This window comes from Zingiber officinale, chromosome 8A, assembly GCF_018446385.1.
Source record: "Zingiber officinale cultivar Zhangliang chromosome 8A, Zo_v1.1, whole genome shotgun sequence".
NCBI classification, from domain to species: Eukaryota; Viridiplantae; Streptophyta; class Magnoliopsida; order Zingiberales; family Zingiberaceae; genus Zingiber; species Zingiber officinale.
This window is the reverse complement of record NC_056000.1, coordinates 76,318,987-76,340,112: the sequence shown is the minus strand read 5'-3', so window position 1 is coordinate 76,340,112 and position 21,126 is coordinate 76,318,987. Positions and strand designations below refer to the sequence as shown.

Here is a 21,126-nt window from a genome sequence, read left to right as displayed (position 1 = left end):
CCTTTAAGATTTAGACTTTGGGTTATAGTATCAAAGGTATTTTTTTTTTAGATTTTACCTCTGAGATTCAGGTTTCCAATTAGGTTATAGTGTTTGGTTTTAAAATAAAATTAATTTAAGTATTTATTGAGTATTGTAATATGTTGAGGGGATATATTAATGTATTAAAAATTTATATAAAGAAATGTTAATTTTTTTAATTTAAAATATTAAAAAAATCGAAAAAATGAAAAAAAAAAAAAAAAAAAAAAAAAAACAAAGCGGTTGATATCCTGCGCGATGCGTACAATCATGCACTGCACAACTGTGCGCGTCGCGCAGGATATCACTGGTTTATATATATATATATATATATATATATATATATATATATATATAAAAGATAGATAGACATTTAGGATTGCATAGATTTGATCCAAACAATAAACTAAAAGATTTGTCAAGTGATTTCCATCTGTACACTTTGAATTGCTACTTTATGCACACAAAACCAAAGAATTAGGGCCGGAAGCGAGCCAACATATATAGATGACCTCCTTAGTAATCAGACTGGAATCAGGAGTTCATATTGTTGGTTGGGATAACTTTCCAGCTTAAGGAATAAGATCATAAAGAGCACGGTAGAGGACGGCGGCAGCTGGTGGCCTCGGCATCGAGCCCAAAAGTATGTCGGATGCCTTGACCGGAGCGCCATAGAAACGGGAGTTTTCAGACACACGAGTACCGACCATGTTGCTATTGAGAGCACAACCGACAAACGCACCTGCAGGATACAACAGCTAAGATGAGTTTCAAGCTGAACATGATAATTGATGAAGAGCAAAAGCTGAGTGAGTGCATTACAAATTCTTGCTGATGATAGAAATCAACTATGATTTGGTCATGCATATTCATGAATCCAAAAACTCCTAAATTGAAATTTGAGGCGGGATTCATTTTGGTTTATTATCAAATGATTTAAGAGGAAATGGCTAAGCTAATGACTCAAGCCTAATCTAACAGCCGAAGTTGTAATCAGACACGCAGGTTGTGTAATCTGCCTAGTAACCTTTCTTCGACAAAAATAATAAGCCCCATATCGGTCACCAGCAATGAATTGTGTATCGGGTTTGTTCATATTTGCTTAGATGCACAAATTCAAGTCAACAAATTCCAAATATGGGAGGGAACAGAACTGAGAAAACCGAAGGCATTTCTCTAGAACCTTAAATTTTTACTACTATTGTGGGTCTGGGATGTTTGCTATCTAAGAAAGAACAAAATTTCATATCTAATTTATATAGAGGTGTTTGTTGAATTTGATCAACCACAACATTCTCCAAAAAATAAGCTTGAGGTCTAGCTTTTTGAAGCAAACATAATTTAGCTGATGCATAATTCACAATTCTGCCTTATTCGGATGAATAAGGCAATTGGTATTTGGAAGAGACATACCTCTACTGCAGCTGTATGTCAAACAAGCAGCATAACCACCATCACCTGCACGTATGTCGGCCTCTGCTGTCCGTCCAACAATGCCAGCAGCTGCACTCACTCCTGCACCAAGTGATAAATGCCCATGGCTACTAAAAGTTTTGATGGCAGCTTTGTTCCTCAATACAATTATATAGTCAGTTAGCTCGCCTCCAACCTGTGCAAAGGATTAATTATTGTATCTTATGGTCTCAATACTCACTTCACCAAACTGACAGTATATACCAAATAAGGCTCTTATATATATTTTAAAAAAAAAACCTAACCTGAGCTCCCCATCCAAAACCAAATGAAGAGATGGCAGAGGGTGGAGACCAGGAGCCATCTTCTCGTCTAGAGATAACAAGACCAGTCCCAATTTTATAAGTAACAACCATACCAACACAAACAACAGTTAGGATTGCAAGGCCCTTTGCTTGTTTCAGAATAGCTTCAGGGATGGACTTCTCAGGCTTCAAAGAACCAACCTAGCAATAATTACAACAGTCTGAAATTCTATTTAATTAAAAATAATTTAAGAGGTATCGATATTACAAAATAACAGTCCTGGACAACATTGAGGGATAAAAATGCATGTTGGCTACTTTAAATAATTGTGACTAATACTGCTTGTTGATGGTGTTGTTTGTCAACAGTCATTTCTATTTAAGAGAGAAGTCAGGTATAATGCAGACACTGAATCTTTCAAATGTAATTAAAATTAACCATAATGAGCAGTGTTCAAAATGCATTAGAAGTGTACTATAAATAAATGAAGATGCTGATACGTTGCAGTTCATAAGATGTCCTAGAAATGAATTTAATTGGAATCCCACTTGTTCCAGCTTTTAGATAGTAGTCTATCCAGGCAATATCTCCTAGTCATGCAAGTGCAATTGCTAGATGTTGGCAAGACCACTAACAAATTTGAAACGTCCAAAGAAAAATGACCTGGAAATTGACGTTGAGAAATTCTGAAGTAAATCACAATCATTAACAGTTGGGAGAATTTATAAGTGTAAGCGAAATGTTTGTGAAAAAGCTAACATGAATTCCATGCCATTGGAACATAAGATTTACCTAGTTATGATCATACCAGTACCATTAGGAAAAATGGCCTACCTTAGTGTAAGTGCGAAGTATATTTGCTGCTTTGTAAATCTCATACTCCATAGTTCGACCCCATGGAAAGTTCAACCATGATCGCAAGGTGCTGAGGTCAGTCAAATCATGGGTTGGAAGTTGCGAGGCATGACTGATTTGATTCATCAAGTAAACCTGAACCGATTCCAATCGAACGCCACAAACGTCACAGACTCGTTGTGGGTCTGCAACTCTGAATTTTCTAGGAAGCAAGCTTCTTCCTTTGGAACAATCGTTGCAAAATATGCCACCACAAAACCGGCAATGATGCCTTGAGCACATTATTGGGTGAAAGCGCACATTGCACAACATGCAAGCTGCAGCAGCACTATCAGGCAACCACTTTGGTGGCTCAGTTTCCAAAATCACCATTTTGTGCCCATAGTTAGCCTCTGCCAGAGTCTTAGCCATTTCTTTCCATGTTTCTTCTAAGAGTTCTGTTGACATGCAAGGCACTTTACGACTCATAAGGTCGCCCGAACTAACAGCACTCACTTTGCCTCGCGCCATAAGAAGCATTTCATAAACCACATCCCATATGGTCATCTCCTTATCTTCTGATAATTGGTCCCAACTGAATTCTTCCTCAGGAAAGTAACCACCATTGGAACTAAATCCCTTGCTCCATTCATCATGGTCATTTTCAAGCATGGGAGGGACAGATACAGGTATCCAAAAGCCAGTTTCCTCGTAAAGCGGCGAATCATAAAAGAAATATTTGCCTGATTTCATTTCTACAGCATCTTCAGTAGTGTTCATTCTGCGAATAGAAGATTGAAGCACTTCTGGATTGCAAGATTTATCGCTCTTAGGTGAAGAGATATCATTGTTGATATCCTCTATTTGATCAGAAACCTGATTAAAGATTTCAGAAATCAATATACGGAACTTCCAACAAGCTGTTCTCTATCTTTTCAATAGTAGACATTATGCTGAAATCATGAATATAAAAAACCAAAAAACAATTCCTCGAGTATTTGACTAGTGGTTTTTGTGAACTCAGTGTAATGTGTTTCCAACTAAATTCTCTTTGCAGCATGAAAGCAAGCTAAGATAAATGGTAATATATAGTTTGTGTGAGAAAATACACAATTTAGTTTTTTTTAAATTCAATTCTACAAAAAAAATCTAATTTATATTAAAATGGAATGAACAGAATCAAAAATAACATTATAAAAGAAAGTTATGCTTGAGGAGAAGTGCAATCGGAAGCTGAAATCCAAGACACCATAGTTAAACAGAAAGAACAGAATGAAAAACCATTATGAAAAAAAAAAAGTTAGACTTGAGGAGAAGTGCAATGCGGAAGCTGAATCTAGTACACTATAATTAAAAAATGATGATCAGAATTTTTTTAAAAAAAATAACATTATAAAAAAGCTTAGAGTTGAGGAGAAGTGCAATTGGATGACGAAATCTAATACATTATGATCAACTACTCCTTCCTGCAAGTAAAGTTACATTCAACTAAACAGAAAGGGATGAAAAAAAAATCAACAACAAATTAAATTGTAGTATTGAATCCTATCATGTCAAAGAAGAAATTTAACCCTATGGACTGGAAATCAAAACCTCAGAAAAATTGATTTTCCTGGAAATTCACACAAGCACCTCCCCTCAATTACGGAGGAATCTGAAACCAAGTAGTGGAACCTGACCAAAATTTTCCCTTTGGTCCGGTCCCAAAACGAGATATGACAAGGGGAAATTAAAGTAACGACGAGTCGATTAAATCCAACCTCCACCGACGAAGGGCAGAAATTCTTCATGCATGTATCCGAATAGGCGGCAGACGGGGGAGATGTCGATTCCTCAATTCCCGTTGCAGAGTAGAGATTGTTGCTCCCTATCATAGTGAATCGATCAGGCGAGTCAGATTTCCAAAAGAAAATTCACCATTGATTGAAAATTGAAATAGATTGCTGGGAGATTGAGGATTCCGAAGGGATTTTTGGTGTTGGAGCTGCGAAGAAAACCAAAACCTGACGAAAGGAGGAAGAGCAGCCGTGGAAGGAACTATCAAAGTATATATCTATATATAGAGACACGACCCCAAGGGTACCCGTCGGCCGCCGGGGAGCTAAGTTGGGGCGGACCCAAATTTCTTTATTGGGCTCATAATTGAATGTTTGGGCCCAACAAGCTAACCGAAGATGTCATGAATATTTCATATTTAGAAATTTTTTTTTAAGAAAAAACTATGTTCTTATCTACATTAAACGCACCATTTACTTACTATAAATTCAAAAAATTTATGGTATATATTTCCTTTAAATTTTCTTATCCAACGTAAGCTTTCTTTTGTTATGACACACTAAACTTGGTACTTAATTCTTTTTCTGACCCAGCTTTAGGATTTTTTTTTAAATTTTATTTAGAAATCATGCTCTCTAATTTGATTTAAAACCATAAATAAAAAAAAAACTCAACCTGTTAATTTTTATTCAGTAGATTATTTTACAAATTAAATTGTCAAAACAGTGTATGCTATTTTTCACTATTCAAACTAAATTACAACTAAAATTGTAAAATCAATACTTCAAATATTTGGTAAATCAAGGTGTAAGAGGCATAATTTGTAAAATCGCGATTCAGAATCATTTTTTACAGTAGGATCGTAGCAGGATCGGTAGGATTAAATAGAATCGATAGGATCGGAACAAATCAGAACAGGATCGGTGAAAGCTTTGAGAGGTCATAACTTTTGACTCGCATCAAATCAAAATTCATTCAGAGATCTTTAATAAATTTCAAAGTTTATCCTTAATCACCCTATTTCAAATCCAAAAAATATTATTTAAATCCTTTTCGGATGTCCAGAAGATTTTATCTTTTTTTTTTATTATTTTTTTTTCATCTCATTAGGGTTTTAAACTATTTAAACATATGTTTAATTATTATTTTTTAAAAAAATTTTATCAATAATATTTTGTCATTTTTCTTTTCCCCAAAATAATGAGTTTTTGGATGTCTATTGTCTAATATTATGTGACATCAACCCGTCTTTAGAAAATTATTTTCGGTATTTATATTTGAATCAAAAGATTTAATAGCTTCTGTTATATATGTTAGGTACTTTGTTGTCTTTAAATTTAATTATCTTATAAATCAAGGAAATATTTTTGACATTAAATGTGTTATTATTATTGTGATAATAGAAATTTTATATTCTTTCATTTTATAATATGAAAATATAAATACTATTACTATGCTAGAATGATAGTTGAAATACAAGTTAATTTAAATTTGTACATGTAGTAATATAATTTGAGATGTTGAGTATAAATGATTGCATATATATACAAAATTAATTATTTATTTATATGTAAATGAGTTTTTAAGTATTTTTTTCTAATTATTAATCATCTATGATAAGATTTTAAGAATTTTTGGTAGGATCGTACGATTCTACGATCCGATCCTAACCGATCTGATTCTGATCCTAAATTGATTTTGTGTAGGATCGCGATTTTACAAACTATGGTAAGAGGTCTTCGAATACAATCTCAAGCTACAATCTCCCTGTTCCAAATTTGTTTTTTCGAACTAATTTTAATTTTTTTTATATATTTTATTTATTTCACGGGTTAAAAGTTAAAACATAAGAGATAAAAAAACTGACAAGATTGGATTCTCTATATTAAGAAATAATTATTATTAGTAAATATTTATTTATTTCCTAGGTATTAGGGAATAATTATTATTAAGAAATACTTATTTATTTTCTAGTATTTTATATATTTTCCTATTTTATGTGTTTTTTCTATTTTTCACTTGTAATGGTATTTATATGCCATATATTATCATTAATAGAGTACATGAATTCTATCGTCAAAATGGTATTAGAACGTTAAGCTTAACAACAATCCTTTTTTCCTTTTTTTTCATAATACCCACGGGTCGCCTTCTACAATTGTTGCCGTCGATGACATCACTCGCCAGCTATCTCTCATAAATACTCCTGATTCACCTTCCGTCCTTATGGTTCTTAACGTCAATGCTCAAACACCGTTGAAACTCACCACCTCCAATTACTATGTCTAGCACTTGTTGTTCATGTCTCTTCTATTCGAATATGACATACTGGGTTTTGTTGATAGCTCACGTCCCTGCCTCCTGTGCAGATAACGCCTACAGACGTCATGCTCCCTCAGGCGAATCCTGATCATATTCTCTGACTCCGTCAGGATCAACTTCTCCTCAATACTATTATAGGTTCGATGTCTTCTACTCTTGTGCAGTTTATTTCTTCATCAACTTCATCTAGAGATACATGGCATATGTTGGAGAGAACCTACGCTACTTCCTCATGTAGCAAAATTATGACTCGTCAAAATCTTGTCAGCCTTCAACAGGATAACAGATTTATCACTAATTATATGCAGGACATCAAAAGAAATATTGACGCTCATGCGCTTATGAATGTCAAAGTTGACTTTGATAAGCTTTCCATTCGTGTCCTGAATGGTCTTAGCCAAGATTACTGTAATATCTCGCATGCTCTGTAAGTTCATGACGCCCTTATTACCTTTGATGAGCTATTCGAGCAGCTCCTCAACTATAGAGCCCAGTTAAAAGTCTCGACACCATCTCCATCTTTGACGCCAATGATTGCTCTTGTGGCTCCAGCAGAGAATTCTCATAATTGGTATTTAAACTATCGTGGTGGTCGCCAGTAGGTTCCGTCAATGACCTAACAGCCGCGCCTATCTACTCTTGAGCTATCTACGTGTCTTCCTGCACATCCAGCTGTGTCCAGCCCCAATCGTTATCTTGGGCACTGTCAGATTTATGGTGTCCAAGATCACTCTGCTCGCCAGTGCAGTCATATGACCGCCTCGATGTTTGCTCTACTTCCGTCAACTCCTCCGCGTGCTCTGCATCCAATGTATAGTGCATTGTTTGCGCACACTGTTGTTCATTTTATATATCTCCGTGTGATTCTCGGGAATGGGTGGTTGACTCTAACGCCTCTCATCATGTCACCACTAATCTCACTACTCTCTCATTGCATGAGCCTTACTCTGGGAATGATAATGTCGTCATTGATCATGGTTCTGGATTACCCATTACACACACTAGTTCTTTCTCTTTCTCCACTCCATCTTTCCCTTTAGTTTTCTATAATATTTTATTTGTGACATCCATGTCAAAAAAATTTGATTTCTGTCGCTACACTTTGTGCTACTAATCTTATTACATTTCTTTTCTTTGATTCTTATTTTTAGGTGTTGGATCGTTGTACGAGAGCGATACTAGTCAGCAAGGTCCATAGAGATGGTATCTATTACTAGTCAAAATTTGCGTCTATGCTATCATCCCCTTCCGTATTTTCTGTGTCTGTCTCATCATCTATTTCCTTGTGGCATAGTCGTTTAGGTCATCCATCATTAAGTGTTTTGCAATATTTTTTGTTATCCTTAGGCCTTTCGTTTCTTGTAGATACTTTATCTAATTTTCATGCACTTTGTGTAATATTAATAAGAGTCATAAATTATCCTTTCATAAATCTAGTATTATATTATCTTTGTTGATCATTTTACGAAGTATATATGGCTTTATCCTTTACGTAAAAAATCAAATGTATACTCTACCTTTATTGCATTCAAAATTCTTGTTGAAAATCGGTTCTCGATAACTATCAAAACACTCTTCACTGACAATGGAGGTAAATTCTTAGTCTTCGCTCCTCTCTAACTACTCATGGTATCAGTCACCTTACCACTCCTCTACACACTCGTGAATACAATGGATACTCTGAACGTCGTCGTCGTCATATTATCGAAACTAGTATCACTTTATTGCACAGAGCATCTATTTCACTCACTTTCTAGTCTTACGTTTTTGCTATGACTATCTATTTAATTAACCATATGTCTAAAGTCAGTTTTTCCTACATGTCCTCTTTTGAAAAATTGTTCACCACCGTTCCTGATTTTTCTAAGCTTCAAGTTTTCGGGTGTCTATGATTTCCGTGGCTGCGCCCATACTCTCACCACAAGTTTGATTCCAAGTCAACCTCTTGTATCTTCCTTGGCTATTCTCTCACCTAAAGTGTCTTCCTGTGTTATGATGTCACTCTCAAAAGAGTTTTTGTATCTCGTCATGTTAAGTTTGTGGAGCATATTTTTTCATTCTCCATTACCTCCCCCTTGGATTCCACAGTAATATGTTAGGATCGATGGTCACGGCTAGAGAGGGAGGGTGTGAATAGCCGACCCCAAATCGTTCGTTTCTTTCTACAAATTAGGTTAGCGCAGTGGAAATAATATAATAGAAACGAGAACGAGAAGATCAAACCTTAGACGCAGCGATGTAACGAGGTTCGGAGATGAAACTCCTACTCCTCGGCGTGTCCGTAAGGTGGACGAAGCCTATCAATCCGTCGGTGGATGAGACCCCAGAGAACCGGCTAATAAATACTCCTTGTGGGTGGAGAAACCTCGCCACAATAACTTGCAACAACAAAATAGAAATACAGCAAAAAATACAAACAATATGAATGTAAAACACCTTGCTTGCCTTCGACTGGTTTCCGTTGATGAAGCAGCAACTTCACGGAAGAACAGCAGCAACTGACCAGCCGGGGAAGCTCACACGAAGCTTCACGAAGCAGAGAGCTCAGCAAAGCTCAAGCACAGCAAGGAGCAGGGGCAAGAAGGAAGAAGTTGTACTGTACAGGCCCTCGAACTCCTTTTATAACCTGCGAAGAAGACACAGAAGAAACTAGTCGTTGCTACGCAACGGCTAGGATGTGGACCGATCAGTCTTCATCCTGATCGGTCCACAAGGGTCCTGATCGGTCACAAGACCGATCAGGCCCTTCCCTGATCGGTCATGGAGACCGATCAGGTCCTTCCCTGATCGGTCCCATGACCGATCAGGTCATTTCCCTCCCGAAAGTGATCTCCTTCTGATCGTCTACTGATCGATCACTGATCGGTCTACTGACCGATCAGATAACACTCAGTAGGCTACTGTTTGGTTACTGATCGGTCACTAGACCGATCCAGATACCCAGTGTATCGCTGGATCGATCCACTGATCGATCCAGAGCTTGGTTTTTGCCCAAACCAAGTCTCAAACCTTCCAAACCAACATCCGGTCAACCTTGACCTATTGGTACATCATGCTTAGCATCCGGTCACTCCCTTGACCTGCTAAGACTTCCCACCAAGTGTCCGGTCAATCCCTTTGACCCACTTGGACTTTTCTCTTCGTGCCAAGTATCCGGTCACTCCCTTGACCTACTTGACCTTCACAATACCAGATGTCTGATCACCCTTGATCCATCTGGATTTTCCCTTTCCCGGCTTCACTCACCAGGACTTTCACCTAGCTTCACTCACTAGGGTTTTCACCTGGCTTCACTCACCAGGTTTTCCAATCTGCCCGGCTTCACTCACCAGGACTTTCCAACTGCCTGGCTTCACTCACCAGGACTTTCCGACTGCCTGGCTTCACTCACCAGGACTTTCCGAACTGTCTGGCTTCACTCACCAAGACTTTTCCAACTGCCTGGTTTCACTCACCAGGACTTTCCCTTTCACCTAGCTTCACTCACTAGGATTTTCATTCTGCCTAACATCCCAGTTAGGACTTCCCAGTCAAGTATCCGGTCAACCTTGACCTACTTGACTCTTCTTCATCCAACCTGATCAGACCCTGATCAGTATCTCTCCGCATAGACAACTGCACCTGCATTGTCCATGTCTACATGTCTTTCTGTATTGTCAAACATCGAAACCATGACCAAGGTTTACGCTTGGTCAACTAGGTCAACCTTGACCTACTGGAAATTGCGTCAACAATCTCCCCCTTTTTGATGTTTGACAATACCTTTAAGTTAGGCTAATCCAATAGCCTCAACTTTCTTCATGCCACTAGGTAATGACACATAAGTTACAACCTTACATTCTCCTTCTAAGAAGGCAACCTCCTTCTTAGATAATGAAGGTCTAACTTAAACCCTTCATTCTCCCCTATTGGCACACATCAACAAACTCTCCCCCTGAAGAGTAAGTTACCGTTGTTCACAACTTCACTCGTTGTGATCAACAAACTCTCCCACTAACTCCAATGTTCTTCCTTGAACATTCTCTAGACATTCTCGATTCTCCCCCTTTTTGACACACATCAAAAAGAGTGAATCAAGGTCAAGAGTTTCTTCCTAATGAAAGTCTCATACCTTTCATTGAAACCCTTAATTTCCCCCTTGATACTAATGTCAATAGTCAATTTAGTGATAATCCCATATCACTCATGACAAGTCCCCCTAAAGGTCAACTCCCCTTGACCAATAGGTAAAACTCCCCCTAAAGGTCAACTCCCCCTTGACCATTGCACCAACAATGTCTTAGAGAGTTTCAACCCTTTAGAAATCCAAAACTCCAACTTCATTGCTGAAATTTCAGAAATTTCAGACAGCACAGTCGAAACTGGCACGCCCTGATCGGTCACCAGACCGATCAGGTCTTCCCTGGATCGGTCACAGTGACCGATCCACAACTGCCTGGACCGATCAGACTCCCTTCTGATCGGTCCACAACCTCTGATATCAGTTTCTGAATTTCCTTCCGAAATTCAGAAACCCCTATAAAATTCCAGAAAATTCCAGAAATTATAAAACTTTGAGGATACATTCCTCATAACATATACTATCAAGGAAAAATAGTTTTCTATGAAAATAGCTTCCATTTTTCAATCTTGATACAAAGTTCACAAGTCTTTGAAATAGCTCAAAGTTAACTCATCTTTGTATCACCTTGTTCAATGATGAATGCTATCACTAGAAAAGTTTCATCAAGGTTTTTCAAATCAATTTTGAAATGATTTTAAACCCTTCAATTTAGGATCATAATCTTAGGGCTAAATGTACATGACTTGTACAAAGGCTTTCCCTATGATCCCCAATTTCGAATTAAGCTCATCTAGGTACAAGAACTATGCACCTTGATCCTAACTCATGATCCTAATATCTCACACACATCTAAGGTGTATCAAACACATCCAAGTCAATTTTGATGTGAGATATGAGTTTAGGTCATCTTAGGCTAAGTTCTCATGCATTTTCTAAACAACAATTTGATCTCCATATCAAATTATGTTTTTGTCCTTAAATCAAATTAATTGATTTTAAATGCAAAAGATGATGACATGGCATAAAATAGTATCATAAATGGAACATGTGCCATTGTCATGATGTCATGGCATAAAGTATGAAACTTAAATAAAGCATGACATTTAACTAACCTAAGCATTATCATGACATTTTAAATGATCATAAAATAAATATGATGTCATGACATGACATATGGCAAACAATATATGGCAAATAGCACATAAAGGTATAAAAAATACCTAATTCTAGCCTTAGTTGCCATTTTTGATAGTTTTGATCATTTTGTCATATGTTCTATATTCCTAAGTGTAATAGACCTAAAATCACACACCAAGGATGTTTAGATCACTATGTGCCAATTAAATTGACCTAAGAGAACTCCTCAAATGTGATTGGCACATCCTAATCACCTTAGGAATAATTTTCAATTTCATTTTCAAGGCTTGATTGTACCTTGAAAATTCCTAAAGTGCCACCTTTTGCCATGATTAGGTTAACTACCTATTCAAGTAAGGTTGACACACCCTAACTCATCTAGCGTGATGAAATCACGCTCCTAGAAACCCAATACCTATTGGAGCTCATTGGGTTTACTAAGTATTCACTAAGGATGACTTCCCTAGCAACCCTTCTAATGACCCTCCTAGGCTTTAAAGCCTTAGTCATTTGGGACTCATCAAGATCAACTCTAGGGGTGACTCCCCTTGTGACCTTGGTGATGGTCTTTCTAGCCCTAGGTCTTGTTCCATAATCGAATGGAACATTATGATAAGTGGGCTTTGATTTTTGACCCTTAGACCCTTGAGTTGACTTCTCTAAATTCTTAAGGGCCTTTTCTAAATTGTCAAGTCTTTACCTCAAGACTTGATTTTCCTTTTCTAATACCTCAAGTTTTAATTTGTCATTTATCTTTGAGGTATTCCTAGGCATATGTCTAGTTGTTTTGGGATTTCTACCTAGGTTCTCCTTAGCCTTAGATGAGTTAATTCTAGGGTTAGCATTTCTAGAATTGTCCTTATTCAAGCTAACATGTTTAGCACCTAAGCACATATATTGATTCCTATAATTAACATGCTTATCATTATTAGCAATTGCAATAAAACTACTAGCATGTGTCTTATTAGAATTGCAATAATGTGCCTTAAAAGGTACCTTAGGGTTTGCCTTGGCTCCCCCTATCAATGTGCTTGGTTTCTTGTCCTTGTGAGGTTGCCTCCCCCTCGGACATTGGCTCCTATAGTGTCCCTTTCGCTTGCATTGGAAGCACACCACGTGCTCCTTGCCCTTGCGTGTTGGGACTCCGGCTTCCTTGACCTTTGGCGCCGGTGGAGTCTTTCTAACCCTCTTTGGACATTTACTCTTGTAATGTCCAAATTCCCTACACTCAAAGCACATTATGTGTAATTTGCTAGAAACTAAATGGCTTGAGTTACCTAGAGTTGAGGATGGATGAACGCTCTCTCCTTCATTCCTTCCGGAGGTGGAAGCTTCTTCTTCTTGCTCAGAACTTGAAGAAGAACTCTCCTCCTCTTCTTCTTTAGATGTTGAGTGGCCCTCAACTTCTAAATCCATTCCTCCATGAAGTGAGCTACTTGGCTCACTTGACTCCTCTTCATGGCTTGACGTGGAGTTCTCCTCATGGAACTTGGCCAAGTTGTTCCACAACTCCTTGGCATTGTTGTATCCACCTATCCTACACAAAACATCATTAGGTAAAGAAAATTCAAAAATTTTCAATACCTCATCGTTGACTAGGGATTGGTGGACTTGTTCCTTGGTCCACTCCTTCTTCTCTAGGGTTTCTCCTTTCTTGTCCATCGGAGGCTTGAAACCTAATTGAACACAACTCCAATTTTCAAGATTAGTCATAAGAAAGTACTTCATTCTTACCTTCCAAAACGCGAAGTCGTCGCGATCGTAGAAGGGTGGAATGGTGATGTCGTCTCCGAGTTGATCCATCTCTAGCTTGTGCTCCCTCGGGTGTTAATCCGGCGAAGAGCGACCTCGCTCTGATACCACTTGTTAGGATCGATGGTCACGGCTAGAGAGGGGGGTGTGAATAGCCGACCCCAATCGTTCGTTTCTTTCTACAAATTAGGTTAGCGCAGCGGAAATAATATAATAGAAACGAGAAGATCAAACCTTAGACGCAGCGATGTAACGAGGTTCGGAGATGAAACTCCTACTCCTCGGTGTGTCCGTAAGGTGGACGAAGCCTATCAATCCGTCGGTGGATGAGACCCCGGAGAACCGACTAATAAATACTCCTTGTGGGTGGAGAAACCTCGCCACAATAACTTGCAACAACAAAATAGAAATACAGCAAGAAATACAAACAATATGAATGTAAAACACCTTGCTTGCCTTCGACTGGTTTCCGTTGATGAAGCAGCAACTTCACGGAAGAACAGCAGCAACTGACCAGCAGGGGAAGCTCACACGAAGCTTCACGAAGCAGAGAGCTCAGCAAAGCTCAAGCATAGCAAGGAGCAAGGGCAAGAAGGAAGAAGTTGTACTGTACAGGCCCTCGAACTCCTTTTATAACCTGCGGAGAAGACACAGAAGAAACTAGCCGTTGCTACGCAACGGCTAGGATGTGGACCGATCAGGCTTCATCCTGATCGGTCCACAAGGGTCCTGATCGGTCACAAGACCGATCAGGCCCTTCCCTGATCGGTCATGGAGACCGATCAGGTCCTTTCCCTCCCGAAAGTGATCTCCTTCTGATCGTCTACTGATCGATCACTGATCGGTCTGACCGATCAGATAACACTCAGTAGGCTACTGTTTGGTTACTGATCGGTCACCAGACCGATCCAGATACCCAGTGTATCACTGGATCGATCCACTGATCGATCTAGAGCTTGGTTTTTGCCCAAACCAAGTCCCAAACCTTCCAAACCAACATCCGGTCAACCTTGACCTATTGGTACATCATGCTTAGCATCCGGTCACTCCCTTGACCTGCCAAGACTTCCCACCAAGTGTCCGGTCAATCCCTTTGACCCACTTGGACTTTTCTCTTCGTGCCAAGTATCCGGTCACTCCCTTGACCTACTTGACCTTCACAATACCAGATGTCTGATCACCCTTGATCCATCTGGATTTTCCCTTGCCCGGCTTCACTCACCAGGACTTTCACCTAGCTTCACTCACTAGGGTTTTCACCTGGCTTCACTCACCAGGTTTTCCAATCTGCCCGGCTTCACTCACCAGGACTTTCCAACTGCCTGGCTTCACTCACCAGGACTTTCCGACTGCCTGGCTTCACTCACTAGGACTTTCCCACTGCCTGACTTCACTCACCAGGACTTTCCGAACTGCCTGGCTTCACTCACCAAGACTTTTCCAACTGCCTGGCTTCACTCACCAGGACTTTCCCTTTCACCTAGCTTCACTCACTAGGATTTTCATTCTGCCTAACATCCCAGTTAGGACTTCCCAGTCAAGTATCCGGTCAACCTTGACCTACTTGACTCTTCTTCATCCAACCTGATCAGACCCTGATCAGTATCTCTCCGTATGGACAACTGCACCTGCATTGTCCATGTCTACATGTCTTTCTGTATTGTCAAACATCGAAACCATGACCAAGGTTTACGCTTGGTCAACTAGGTCAACCTTGACCTACTAGAAATTGCGCCAACATAATAGACATTGACTCTGAGCTCTCTATCGCACCAATCCTCTCGTGCGACCCTCCGGCATCGGTGCAGCAACCTACCACTAGCTATAACCGCCCACAATTGACTTCTCACCACTGCCATCATCGTCGCCATCACCGCCTCGTGTTGTTGGGTCGTCCACGATGTCTGGTGGTGACCGGCCCTCTAGCCCACTGCCTCTCCATCCTCCTCTCACTTCTCAAAACCAATATCCCATGCAAACTCGCTCCAAAAATGTCATCTACAAACTCAATCCAAAGTATCTTCTTCATACTAGCCCTCCACAACCCTGTAAACCCTCTTCTATCACACAGCCGCTCAAAAATTCGAATTGGCTACAGGCCATGCACGAAGAGTATGATTCACTTCTCCGTAATCAGACTTGGACTCTTGTCCCACCTTAGCGCCTTTGCCATACCAAAATCTTGTGGGTAACAGGTGGGTATTTCGCATTAAGCGTAATTCTGATAGCTCAATTGATCGGTATAAGGCTCGCCTTATTGCCAAGGATTTTCATCAGCATCCTAGTATTGACTTTCATGATACATTTAGCCATATTATTAATCCAATAACAATGCACATTGTTCTTAGTCTGGCTGTGCATCGAAAGTGATGTCTTCGCCAACTTGATGTCAACAATGAGTTTCTTAATGGTCGCTTTGAAAAGGAGGTTTATATGGCACAACCTTCGGGTATGCGTAGTGCTGAGTTTCTAGATCATGTGTATAGTTTGCATAAGGCGCTTATGACCTGAAGCAGGCTCTGCGCGCCTAGTATTTGGAGCTTCGTGCTTTCTTGGTCTCTCTTAGCTTTGCTGTATCTCGGGCTAACACCTTCTTATTTGTTTATTTTTAGGATGGTACTCTTATCTATTTCCTTGTATATGTTGATGATCTAATCATTACAGGGAGTGATGCTTCTTTTGTTGACGTCATAATATATAAACTTCATACAAAATTTGTGATTAAGGATCTTGGGGCTCTGTCGCACTTCTGCGGTGTTGAGGTTCACCCAACCTCAAATGGTCTTCTTTTGTCTTAGCAAAAGTATGTCATTGATCTTTTCTCCAAACATAACATGCTTGACTCCAAGCCGGCCTCCACTCCATTATTGCTGACTCTCGTCTTACTTTTAATGATGGGTCTTCGTTTTTTGATACGACTAAGTTTCGACAAGTGGTTGTGAGTTTACAACATCTCCGTATGACTTATCCTGATATTTTCTTTGTCGTCAACAAGCTCTCACAGTTTATGCATACTCCTTCAGAGACGCATTGGAGCGTTGTGAAGCGTCTACTTCGGTATCTCAATGGTACTAGGGATCTTGACATTCGTTTTCTTGTGAATACACCTCTTACTCTTCATGGTTTCTCCGATGCGGACTAGGCAGGAGATCCAGATGATCGGTGTTCTATGGGTGCATTTATTATTTTTTTGGGTGCTAATCCAGTTTCCTGGAAATCTATCAAACAATGCACGGGTGTGTGCTCTTCGACTGAGGCCGAATATCATGTCGTTGCCTCTGTGACGTCTGAGATCCTATAGATTAAGTAACTTTTGACAGACCTGCTTCTTCCGGTTACCACGCTTACTATGCTTTTCATTGATAATTTGGGTGTCACCTATCTTTCAGCTAATTCTATTTTTCACTCTCGGATGAATCATTTGGCTATTGACTATCACTTTGTTCGTGATTTAGTGCAAGCCTCCGAACGACGTGTTACTCATATTCCCGTTGACGATCAGTTAGCTGATGCACTTACCAAGTCACTTTCTCAACCTCGACTATTTGCTATTTGTAACAAGATTGGTATCATTTCTGAAACACTATTTCGAAGGGTGTATTAGGAAATAATTATTATTAATAAATACTTATTTGTTTCTTGATTATTAGAGAATAATTATTATTAGGAAATACTTATTTATTTTCTAATATTTTATATGTTCTCTTATTTTATGTGTTTTCTTATTTTTCACTTGTAATGATATTTATATACCATATATTATTATTAATAATGTACATGAATTCTATCGTCAACACTCTGATTTATTTTCTCTAGTCCATTTTTTGTGGACTAGGAATGGTCCACAATGAAATTACAACCGGATCGTCCCAACGATTCGATCGCTGTAATTTCTCTCTTGATTCATTTTTCCACCTATATTATAGTTTAGATCAGAATGAACGACCAAAGAACCCCCCGCTTGATGCCTAATAGTTCAGCTATCCCTCAACCGTTGGTGGCCTTGGACTGTCTATCCGACCTAAATTATAACCTAACTAGTAAGGTCAACATAGGAAGAGGAATCCGGCAACTGAGGACCATCTCAGGGTCCACTGAGGACCAAGGATCCTCTCTCCGGACCTGCAGTTCAGCTATTCACCACTTTCCGCGTTTCTTTTGCATTTGCAACCTTCTTCCTCCCCTCCCTTCGCTCTTCTCGTCCCGCTGACCGCATGGAAGCTGAAGCCATCAGCAGCCGTAGCAGCAACCCCAGCTGCGCCGGTGGAACCGCCCCCTCTCCGCCACCAGTTCCCCTGCTGACCCCCAAAACCGTTCCCAAAGCCTGCGAGGCGACTCCGTGTCTGACGACGACCTTCGTCCAGGCGGACATATTCTCATTCAAGAAGGTGGTACAGATGCTCACGGGCTCTGCCGATACGGCGGTCGCGGCAGCCTCAGCGCCGATGGAGCAGCCCCCTCCTCCTGCGGGGAAAGCGACCGGCCCCAAAAAACAGGCTTTCAAGCTCTACGAGCGACGGAACGGCCTCAAGAACTTCAAGATGCTTAGCCCCCTCCTGCCGACGTTCATGAGCTCGATTCTCAACCCCCCTAGCAGCGGCGCCTCTGCTGGATCCTCTCCGCGGAAGCAACCAGAGGCCCTCTCGCCCAGCACGCTGGAATTTCCCTCCTTGGCGCTGAGCCCGGTGACGACCCTGATCCCGGATCCCTTCAGCCGGCCGCTGCACCCGAGCTCGGAGGCCGCCAAGAGGGCTGAGGACCGAGCCATTGCCGGAAAGGGGTTCTACCTCCACCCCTCGCCTCGTGCTATGGCCGACATAGAGCCGCCACGGTTGCTGCCTTTGTTCTCGTCTGAGTTATCTCTGGCCACGCCTCACCCTGTAGTTTGATTCCTAGGCTAATTTTCAATTCCTGCTCTTGTTGCTTCCGTTGTATGATTTGACCTTTTTAATCCACGACGGATCGAGATTTGCCATAGTTAGAAAGAAAAAAAAAATCTCCTTAATTTCTTCATTTGATTGGAATGCATAAGTCAAGTATACTCGATTGGGCAAAAGGATTTCTGGTTCTTACTCTTCATTACCTTCCTCACATGAATCGTAATTAAGCAAACCATGAGTGTTTTGAATCAGAAAGTCATGATGAATATCTACTAAGATATTTAAAAAGATAACAAAGCATGGCAGGTTAATTTCTAGGGTTAAGCAGCAAGATAAACTTGTGTTGTTTCAGAAATTACCATTTCTTTTAGGAAGATGTGACAATTTAACCGAAACAAGCTGCTGAGCTCGATCTGCAACTTTTAAATGCTTAACAACTAACTGCTGCTCAGTCATTTGTTGGCCTCTTTGTCAAATAGGCAGGGGTATCTATGCCAAAAAAAAATTTTCGAACCTTAATTTGAAGATGATGAATTTAGAATTAGGCAGGATTCTTAGGCCCGCTACAATGGCAAAAGTGTTTTGTCTCCAAATTCTTCTCGTACAAGTTACCCAGTTTTTTTTTTGCATCTATGAATTTCGTCAAACTGGGCATTGGCATGGGACCATGAGCTACTTCGTCTGCACAAAACAGGTAGGGAAGTAAAAGTCAATTAAAGCTGCAGCCATTCTCCTGTGGGACCCACTGATTTCTAAGGAGATTAGGACATCCGTATTGAATTCAATATTAATATATATCACCACTCCGCGTTATCTCATATTTATGGGACGGGTTGTCTTTTTTGACGAGTCTAATAGTTAACCCATGAAATATTATTATAATGAAGTCTGGAATTCGAATTTTAATAAAATCGAGATAAATATCTCTCTGATGTATTAATCATTATTCTAAAAATTAATAATTATCTATGATTTATCTATTTATCTTCTCCTTATTGACCCTGGGACGGATTAACAAAGGTTCTGGGACGAATATATTCAGATTTTGTCATGATATTTATGGGAGGGGTTGACGAATGAGCGTGTTAACCTTTTACCGGAAAACAGGGGCGAACAAATTATTTTTTACCATATTATTTATTTATTTTTCTCATTTATTAAATAGAATAGGGATTGGAGAAAGAACTCCTTCATCTCCTGATTATTCCGTCGTGATGATTTTGTTTTTTTCTACAATCATATCAATTCTATGTATTCGAACATTGATTGATGATCTGATATAATTACAATTAAATTTGATAGGCCGAATTAATCACACACTACGTATATAAGGTGATTAATATATATATACAAAGCCCAAGTACAAGTACAGGCCCAAGAACAAGTACAAGCCCAAGCCTAAGCCCATTATATTTGGTATTATCCAGTGCATGATGCATCCTCCGCCGCCGTGTACTCGCCCTCGGTCACGTACGACGACAGGTTAACGTACGCATCCTGCTCCCTGACCCTCCTCCGCCACCGCGCCCTGCACATCACGCAGATCGCCATCCTCCGCCCTCGACTCCGCCTCCACCTCGCCCAGCACTCCTCGTGCAACGCGTTCCCGCACCTCCCGCACCTCACCAACCCCTGATTATCTCCCCTGCCCATCTCATCCAAGCACACGGGGCATACCGTCCCCTCCTCCTCTTCCACCTCCGCCCTCTCGTCCGCCCCCGCGCTCCGCTCTCCGCCTCGTAACTGCTGGAAGCGCTCGCGCGCGCGGGCGCCGGCCAAGACGCCGGCGGCCGCGGCGGTGGGTGTGGCTAAGAGGCGGGCGAGCTCGTCGGGGAGGATGGCGGGGCGCCAGAGGCAAGGGGCGTCAAGGGGGAGGCCGAGGGCGCGTAGGAGGACGAAGAGGATGTGCTTGCAGGGGACGACGCGGTCGGGGCAGGAGCAGGAAGGCGCGCCGGCGAGGGTGACCTGGTAGACGTTGCCGGTGGAGCCGAGGACGAAAAAGTCAGCGCCAGAGCGGTGAAGGAGGCGGAGTGGGTGGTCGAACGCGCGGAGGATGCGCTCGCCGACGTGGGTGAGGGGAAGGGAATGGGCATGCGGCGGCGGCGGCGAAGAGGGCGAGTTGGAAGCGACGGACTCCATGGATAAGGGATCGATCTGCTAGGTCGCGCTTTTTGTTGGGTCCGGAGATGCGTTGAGTGAAGGGGCGGATAAGAGAAGGGACCGGATGGCTTCTCCTTCTCGTGGAAATCAGTTGGGTTAAGCAACGTTGGGCTCAAGTCAAGCCAGCTCCGGGTTAATTATTTATCCTAAACATTACGTGAATTGATTCTTTCATCATCTTTCGCCCTTTACTATAAAAAGCGATTCGTGAATAAATTATCTCCGCGTAGTGTTCTTTTGGTCAGGGAATAAAAGATTTATTATAATGGATAGAGATTAATTTTTAATAGATATATATTTTGGAGAAAAAATTTCTTCTCCTCCTTTGATGAATATATTTCTGATTATAAGTTGATTTTATGATTTATTTTTTTTCACATAATTTGAGGTTGGGTTGATATTTAGATGAATGTAATCATATTTACTATAACAGTGATTCATGAATAAATTGCCCCATAATTG

At 40.6% G+C, this 21,126-nt stretch overlaps 3 protein-coding genes across 3 annotated transcripts; 1 reads left to right on the top strand and 2 right to left on the bottom strand.

Annotated features, from left to right (window-relative positions):
- Nucleotides 1-391: 391 nt before the first annotated feature.
- LOC122009605 lies at nucleotides 392-4,597 on the bottom strand. The gene is made up of 5 exons (XM_042565822.1): nucleotides 4,335-4,597; nucleotides 2,575-3,450; nucleotides 1,740-1,940; nucleotides 1,435-1,630; nucleotides 392-763 (listed from the first exon to the last, which is right to left on the bottom strand). The coding sequence occupies exons 1-5, from the start codon at nucleotides 4,446-4,448 to the stop codon at nucleotides 594-596; spliced, it is 1,557 nt and encodes a 518-aa protein (XP_042421756.1). The 5' UTR covers nucleotides 4,449-4,597; the 3' UTR covers nucleotides 392-593.
- A 13,075-nt stretch (nucleotides 4,598-17,672) lies between these two features.
- Nucleotides 17,673-18,601, top strand: LOC122011712 (VQ motif-containing protein 4-like). The gene has a single exon (XM_042568081.1). The coding sequence runs from the start codon at nucleotides 17,839-17,841 to the stop codon at nucleotides 18,511-18,513; it is 675 nt and encodes a 224-aa protein (XP_042424015.1). The 5' UTR covers nucleotides 17,673-17,838; the 3' UTR covers nucleotides 18,514-18,601.
- A 1,114-nt stretch (nucleotides 18,602-19,715) lies between these two features.
- Nucleotides 19,716-20,819, bottom strand: LOC122011711 (mitogen-activated protein kinase kinase kinase 1-like). The gene has a single exon (XM_042568080.1). It carries the CDS (start codon nucleotides 20,641-20,643, stop codon nucleotides 19,924-19,926), a length of 720 nt encoding a protein of 239 aa, XP_042424014.1. The 5' UTR covers nucleotides 20,644-20,819; the 3' UTR covers nucleotides 19,716-19,923.
- Between the last annotated feature and the right edge of the window lie 307 nt (nucleotides 20,820-21,126).

Coding starts and splice junctions, on each gene's coding strand:
- LOC122009605 (XM_042565822.1), bottom strand. CDS start 4,448: ATGATAGGGAGCAACAATCTCTACTCTGCAACGGGAATTGAGGAATCG. Junction 3,451..4,334: donor TCTGCCCTTCGTCGGTGGAG/GTTGGATTTAAT, acceptor ATCTTTAATCAG/GTTTCTGATCAAATAGAGGA. Junction 764..1,434: donor GACATACAGCTGCAGTAGAG/GTATGTCTCTTC, acceptor TGTATCCTGCAG/GTGCGTTTGTCGGTTGTGCT.
- LOC122011712 (XM_042568081.1), top strand. CDS start 17,839: ATGGAAGCTGAAGCCATCAGCAGCCGTAGCAGCAACCCCAGCTGCGCC.
- LOC122011711 (XM_042568080.1), bottom strand. CDS start 20,643: ATGGAGTCCGTCGCTTCCAACTCGCCCTCTTCGCCGCCGCCGCCGCAT.